This window comes from Quercus lobata, unplaced genomic scaffold, assembly GCF_001633185.2.
Source record: "Quercus lobata isolate SW786 unplaced genomic scaffold, ValleyOak3.0 Primary Assembly Scq3eQI_107, whole genome shotgun sequence".
In the NCBI taxonomy this organism is placed as follows: Eukaryota; Viridiplantae; Streptophyta; class Magnoliopsida; order Fagales; family Fagaceae; genus Quercus; species Quercus lobata.
In genome coordinates, this window is record NW_022154705.1 from 540426 (window position 1) to 548462 (window position 8037).

At 48.9% G+C, this 8037-nt stretch overlaps 1 protein-coding gene across 1 annotated transcript; it reads left to right on the top strand.

Moving 5' to 3' along the window:
* The first annotated feature begins 529 nt into the window (after nucleotides 1–529).
* Nucleotides 530–1483, top strand: LOC115972869. Its single transcript, XM_031093103.1, has 2 exons — nucleotides 530–1165; nucleotides 1238–1483. The coding sequence occupies exons 1-2, from the start codon at nucleotides 530–532 to the stop codon at nucleotides 1481–1483; spliced, it is 882 nt and encodes a 293-aa protein (XP_030948963.1).
* The last annotated feature ends 6554 nt before the right edge of the window (nucleotides 1484–8037 follow it).

An 8037-nucleotide genomic window follows, 5' to 3' on the forward strand; every position in this document is an offset into this window, starting at 1 on the left:
GGCTCGGACACTAGTAGTGATAAGGATGGCGAATACAGGCGAAGGTCAAGAACCCCTCCGAGCGAGACTTTTTCCTATGTGGAAGAGCGGCCTCGCAAACGCGGCCACAAAAGCCCGTCTTACTAAGGCCTGGCCAATGATGCCATGAGCAAGGCCCTAGATCGCATCTCCTAGTCGCCATTCACGCGTAGGATAGAGAGGGCAGTGCTTCCTCGGCGGTTCAATCAACCGACGTTTGCCATATACAATGGTCGGACTGACCCAGTGAAACATGTAAGCCAATTCAACCAGAGGATGGCCGTCCACTCTAGGGATGAGGCGCTAATGTGTAAGGTGTTTCCATCCAGCTTACTAGGAAATGTACAACGAGATAGAAGGAAACTACGATGATGTCGCCATTAGTACATTCAAAAGGGGCCTGCCGACAGAGCATGGCTTAAGAAAGTCCCTCACTGGGAAGCCAGTCACCAGCGTGCGACAACTCATGGACAGAATAGACAAGTACAAAAGGGTTGAGGAGGACCAGCAGATGGGGAAGAGTAAAGCGAAGGTTGTCCCTCAGGAGAGGAGGGACTTCAGGTCGGACCGCTTTAGCAGCAGTAACAGGCTGAGAAGAGATTACATGGAACAGTCCGAACCTACTGGGGCTCAGGTAGTCCATGCTGTGTTCCGAGAACCATTGCACAAGATCCTGGAGAAGGTGAAGTGCGAACCTTTCTTTCAGTGGCCGAACAGGATGGCGGGCGACCCTTTAAAACGCAATCAGAATCTGTACTGCGCGTACCACCAGGAGCCAGGTCACACCACCGACGATTGCAGGAATCTGAAAAACCATTTGGATCGGCTTGTTCGAGAAGGAAAGTTGAGGCATCTATTGCACCGCCCTGAACAGTCAAATGTCGAGACCAGACAAGGCACGTTGAGGCCACCCATTGGCACAATAAATGTCATTCTTGCCGCACCTGGGAGGACCGGTCCAAGCCCTTTCAGAGTAATGTCAGTGGGCAGGTTCCCGTCGGGGCCAGACGAAAGGGAATCCAAGAGAGCCAAAGTGAGTGCCACGCTATTAATCGGGTTCACAGAGGAAGACAAGCAAGGAACTATTCAACCCCACGACGATGCCCTAGTCGTCACGCTCAGAATAGGAGGTTATGACGTGAAAAGGGTGTTAGTTGATCAAGGCAGCGCCATGGAGGTAATGTACCCTGATTTGTATAAGGGGCTGAACTTGAAGCAGGAAGACCTGTCGCCATACGATTCCCCCCTGGTCAGCTTTGAAGGAAAAATCATCATCCCGAAAGGCATGATTAGGCTGCCTCTGCAAACGGATTCAGACGTGGTAGAAGTGAACTTCATTGTCGTAGATGCATACTCCCTCTACACAGCTATTGTGGCCCGGCCATGGCTTCATGCACCGGGGGCTGTGCCGTCAACCTTGCACCAAAAATTGAATATCTGTCAGGAGGTCAAATCAAAGAAATAATAGGGAACCAGGGAATGGTTAGACAATGCATGGTGTCAGCGATCTCACGACGGCCAAATAACGAGCCTTCCACTTCAGCCGAGAACGGCTTATAGCAATCAATGACCTCGGTCCCAACTGCGGGTAGTGGAGGACCGGCCATGGAGGTGAACTGTGAGGAACTGGAAAAAGTACTTGTCAGATCAGACCCTGAGAGGTTTTTTCAGATCGGCTCGGAATTACCAGCATAGGAGAAGTCAGCACTAATTGATTTTCTTCGACAGAATGAGGACGTATTCGCTTGGGATCCCTATGAAGCCCCCGGGGTTGACTTAGATCTCATATGCCATCACCTTAATGTTAACCCGGCCATAACACCAAAGAAGCAACCTCCTCGACGGCTGTCAAAAGAACATGCAGACGCTGTGAGAGAAGAGGTCGCAAAATTGAAGAAAGCTGGGACTATCAAGGAAGTATTCTACCCCGAATGGTTAGCAAACACAGTCGTGGTAAAGAAGAAAAGCGGGAAATGGAGGGTCTGCGTAGACTTCACGGACTTAAACAAGGCCTGCCCGAAGGATCCTTTCCCAATGCCGCAGATAGACCGATTGGTAGATGCGACTGTCGGACACCCCCGAATGAGTTTTTTGGACGCTTTCCAGGGCTACCATCAGATATCCCTGGCTGCCGAAGACCAAGAAAAAACCGCTTTTGTCACCCCAGTTGGAAACTATCATTATAAGGTGATGCCCTTTGGCCTGAAGAATGCCGGGTCGACTTATCAGAGGATGATGACTAGGATGTTTGAACAGTAGATGGGTAAAACCGTTGAAGTGTACATAGACGACATGGTAGTAAAGAGCAAATTGGTGGTCGAACACACCAGAGACCTCGGTGAAGTCTTTCAAATTTTGAGAAAGTACAAGCTACGACTGAACGCATCCAAATGTTCATTTGGGGTGGGATCAGGAAAGTTCTTGGGCTATATGGTGACCCACCGGGGAATAGAAGTTAACCCTGACCAAATAAGAGCCATTCATAGCCTACAACCTCCTCGGAATCCCAAAGAGGTCCAGAAGCTTACCAGCATGATAGCTGCTTTAAACCGTTTCATCTCCCGCTCAGCGGACAGATGCAGGCCTTTCTTCCTCCTGTTGCACAAGTGGAAGGGCTTCGAGTGGACTGAGGAGTGTGCTTTAGCTTTCCAACAACTCAAGGAATACCTCGCCCGACCACCGATCATGTCCAGTCCCGATGCCGACGAGGTGTTGTTCGCATACATCGCAGTAGCCTCTCATGCGGTGAGCTTAGTGCTAATCCGAGAAGACAACAGCACACAGCGACCCATGTATTACGTAAGCAAATCGCTGCAGGAGGCAGAGACCCGGTATCTCCCCCTCGAAAAAGCCATATTGGCCGTCGTACAAGCCACGCGGAAGCTCCCCCACTATTTTCAGGCACATACAGTAGTTGTGCTAACTCAACTTCCACTGAAATCAGTCCTCCGCAGCGCCGACTACACAGGTAGAATAGCTAAGTGGGGAACAATCCTAGGCTCTTTCGACATTAGATACATGCCTCGCATCGCCATAAAAGGTCAGGTCCTCGCCGATCTAGTAGCTGAATTTGCGGAGCCCACCATAGAAGGGATGGAAATGTTGGGGTCACCAAGTGCTGATGGGAAACTGATCAGCACGGTCTCTCAGCATGAACACAATTGGTGGGGAGCACACATCGATGGTGCAGCAAACCAAAGGGGCTCAGGGGTGGGGCTCGTCCTAGTCTCTCCCGAAAGGATAACCATAGAGAAGTCGTTGAGGCTCGGATTCTCTGCAACGAATAACGAAGCCGAGTATGAGGCACTGTTGGAGGGGATGTCAATGATCCGGAAATTGGGTAGAAAATGCGCAAGCATATTCTCGGACTCGAGACTCATTGTGGGACAAGTAAATGGGGAATTGGAGGCGAAGGATGAAAGGATGCAAGGGTACCTGGCCCGGGCTAAACACCTGCAGACCTATTTCGATGACTTCCGTTTAACGCATATACCTAGGAGTGGGAACACCCATGCTGATTCTCTCGCAACACTGGCCACCTCCTCGGCTCAACCCCTTCCGCGGGTTATTTTAGTTGAAGATCTCTGCCGCCCAACAACAGAGAAGGCTAACGGAATTCGGGTACATAACGTCGAGGCAGGACCTAGTTGGATGGACCCTCTAGTGCTGTTCTTAAAGCACGACACCTTGCCGGACGATAAGGTTGAGGCTGACAAGATCAGGAGGAAAGCTTCTCGATTCTGGCTGTCCGAGGACTCCAAGCTTTACCGACACTCATTCTCGGGGCCATACCTACTGTGTGTGCACCCAGAGGCTACAGAACTCATACTGGAAGAGTTACATGAAGGGATCTGTGGAAGCCATACGAGGGGTAGGTCCCTCTCCCACAGGGCCATGACGCTGGGTTACTGGTGGCCGAGCATGCATAAAGAGGCTCTGGAATATGTGAAGAAGTGCGACCAATGCCAAAGGTTCGCCCCGAACATACATCAGCCGGGCAGAGTACTTAACCCGTTGTCCAGCCCTTGGCCATTTGCACAATGGGGCCTAGACATACTAGGGCCGTTCCCCAAAGCGGCTGGGAACAAGAACTTTCTTCTCGTCGGCATCAATTACTTCACGAAGTGGGTCGAAGCTGAGGCGTTGGCAAACATCAGGGACGTCGATGTCAAGAAATTTTTCTGGAAAAATATTATCACTAGGTTCGGGACCCCACACACCCTGATCTCGGACAACGGCCTCCAATTTGACAGCAAAGCCTTTAGAGAATATTGCAATGAGCTGGGGATTATCAACCAATACTCCATATCGGCCTACCCACAAGGTAATGGACAAGCGGAAGCCATCAACAAAACCATAGTGAATGGACTGAAGAAGAGGTTGGACGACGTGAAAGGGAGGTGGGTTGAAGAGTTAGCCCACGTCTTGTGGACATACCGCACCACGCCTCGCAGGTCCACAGGAGAAACCCCCTTTTCATTGACCTACGGAGCCGAGGCTGTCATCCCACTGGAGATAAACTTCCCAACCCAGAGGACTACTGCCTTCAACCCCATTGCTAACAACAGCCTTCTGGAAAAAAGCCTGGATCTTCTCGAAGAGAGAAGGGAAAGTGCGATGGTTCACCTAGCTTATTATCAGCAAAAGCTCAAACAGGGCTACGATGCCAAGGTGAAGTCAAGGCCCTTGACGCCTGGGGATCTAGTACTGAGGAAAGTCCTGGGCACCGCGAGGAACCCTGCATGGGGAAAGCTTGGACCAAACTGGGAGGGCCCATACCGTATCACTTCCGTAGCCGGCATTGGGGCATACTTTTTGGAATACTTGGACGAAAATGTAGTACCACGTCCGTGGAATGTAAATAACCTGAAAAGGTACTGTTATTAATGAAAGACACCATGCTTGACGCCGTGTTACTGTACAGCTATTTGCACTAAGTGTTAAACAGAACCCAAGTCCTGCCTGGCTCCTCGGACCACAAACTTGGGGGAAATTAACCCCCCAGCAACTCTCGTTAAGTGTTAAATAGAACCCAAGTCCTGCATGGCTCCTCGGACCACAGACTTGGGGGAAATTAACCTCGCAACAATTCTCGCTAAGTGTTAAACAGAACCCAAGTCCTGCCTTGCTCCTCGGACCACAGACTTGGGAGAAATTAACCACAAAGCGATTTTCACTAAGTGTTAAACAGAACCCAAGTCCTGCATGGCTCCTCGGACCACAGACTTGGGGGAAATTAACCTCGCAACAATTCTCACTAAGTGTTAAACAGAACCCAAGTCCTGCCTGGCTCTTCGGACCACAGACTTGGGGGAAATTAACCACGAAGTGATTTTCACTAAATGTTAAACAGAACCCAAGTCCTGCCTGGCTCCTCGGACCACAGACTTGGGGGAAATTAACCACGAAGCGATTTTCACTAAGTGTTAAACAGAACCCAAGTTCTGCATGGCTCCTCGGACCACAGACTTGGGGGAAATTAACCTCGTAACAATTCTCACTAAGTGTTAAACAAAACCCAAGTCCTGCCTGGCTCCTCGGACCACAGACTTGGGGGAAATTAACCACGAAGCGATTTTCACTAAGTGTTAAACAGAACCCAAGTCCTGCCTGGCTCCTCGGACCACAGACTTGGGGGAAATTAACCATGAAGCGATTTTCACTAAGTGTTAAACAGAACCCAAGTCCTGCATGGCTCCTCGGACCACAAACTTGGGGGAAATTAACCTCGCAACAATTCTCACTAAGTGTTAAACAGAACCCAAGTCCTGCCTGGCTCCTCGAACCACAGACTTAGGGGAAATTAACCACGAAGCGATTTTCACTAAGTGTTAAACAGAACCCAAGTCCTGCCTGGCTCCTCGGACCACAGACTTGGGGGAAATTAATCTCGCAACGATTTGCACTAAGTGTTAAACAGAACCCAAGTCCTGCCTGGCTCCTCGGACCACAGACTTGTGAGAAATTAACCCCCCAGCAACTCTCGTTAAGTGTTAAACAGAACCCAAGTCCTGCCTGACTCCTCATACCACAGACTTGGGGGAAATTAGCCTCGCAGCAATTCTGTCTAAATTATTAACTATCATTCTTTACACATTCGTTCATTCACGCTTGGTTTTCAGCAATTAATGGCAGAATAAACATCAATTTATGATAAAAATAGAATAGAAAGTAAAACAACAAGAATAAAAGGAAACGATACCATTCATTGAAATCCCCAAAAGCGATCCTTTTACAACCCTTAAACAGAACAAAATATGAAAAATATAACAAGAAAATCCTACACTACTTTCCTAAATCTGATCCCTGAGCAAGCCCGGGCTGGTCATCTACTGGTTGTGGCCTCGAAACAGTCTCCTTAGCCTATGCAACAACCTCCTTGATTGAAAGACTATCCTCAGGCAACTTGTCCTTCACGGCCGACTGCGCATCCTCAGCTTCAGGCATAGCAGAGTCCGAGGCTAAAGCCTTCGTTGGGAGAGGCTCTTCAGTCGCGGCCTCGTAGAGGATCTCACGAACTTCCTCAAGAAAAAAGATATTCTCAGCTTTCCTAAGATCGGAATCCGCTGGGACAGTCGCCCGGTCCAAGGCTACATCCCAAGACAGGGTAATGTATTCCCTGCATACAGTAGCCACCTCCTCGGCCAGCCTGACCTCAGTATCCTTGACCCCGCGTTCATAAGAGGCTGCCACTACCTTATCGGCCGCCTCCCTGGCCAGGCGGGCCTCCCCCTTAACCTTTGCAAGCTCGGCCTTGAGATCTGAAACCGCCTGCTTCTCTGTCCTAAGATTATCCTCGGACTGGCGGAGTTGTAGGCGCACATCCTCAGCCTGCTTAGTGGCATTTTTGAGGCCAGCTTCCGCGCTGTCCTGCCCCATCTTCGCCTCCTTTACTTCATGGCTCAGGCTATCGTTTTCCTTCTTGAGGTCGCCAGTAGCCCTCTCGGCAATGCAGCGGGACTGAGCCTTATTATGAAGGTCCTCACGTGCCTTTTTGGCCCACTCCTTAGCAACGAAGATTTGTTGAGTGACCTGCACCAAGAGAATAAAAGCTTAATCAGAGAGAATGGTGAATAAATGGATGCGTAACAAGAGAACGAGATAGTAAAAGTTTTTGCTTACCATTGCCATGTCCCTCTTCAGCGACATGAAGAGTTCTGGTTGCTAAGTATCCCGGAGCCCCTTCATGTCACGAGGCAAAAGAAGAGGCTGCTGCAGGGCCTCAGCCAAGAATGACGCCTCCCGTCGTTGGGATTCCCACAAGGTTGCATCCCAAGAAATTGAAGCGCTATCCAGTTCGAGCCACGGCGACCATATCCGTTGTTCCCTCCGAATAGCCGCCTCGTCTCGGCTATCAATGGACTTGGTCCTCTTCTCCTTGGGCTCCTTGGTCTCTTTGCCCTTCTTCTGAGGTTTGGCTTTTTCTTGGCCAACCTCACCCTTCTCCAACTCCCCCACAGGCCTTTTTCGCCTTAAATTAGGCATAGGCTGCATTGAGTATTATGTGGAGTGCTCCTGTGGAGTATTGTAATTTTTGTACGAAATTGCCCCTCGGTCAGACTGGCCAAGAATTTTGACCGGAATCAAATGTCGGCATGTGTGCATAAAAACTTGTAGATGATATATTAAGAGTGCCAAGAAACAAATGGAAAACACTTTAGAAAGAAAAGAAAAGAAAAGAAAAAAAACTCGGATCAATTTTTTACGAAAATGCCCCTCGATTAGACTGCTCAAGAATTTTGACCTGAATCAAATTTCGTCATGTGTGCATGAAAATTTGTAGATAGCACAGTAAGACCTCCAAGAAGAAAATGTGACATTATTTAGGAAGAAAAGAGAAAAAGAACTCGTATCAATTTTGTACGAAAATGTCCCTAGGTCAGACTGCTCAAGAATTTTGACATGAATCAAATTTCAGCGTGTGTGCGTGAAAACTTGTAGACAGCACATTAAGAAGTCGAAGATACAAATGCAAAATTCATTACAAAGAAAACAAAAGAAAAAAAAAAAAAAAAAAAA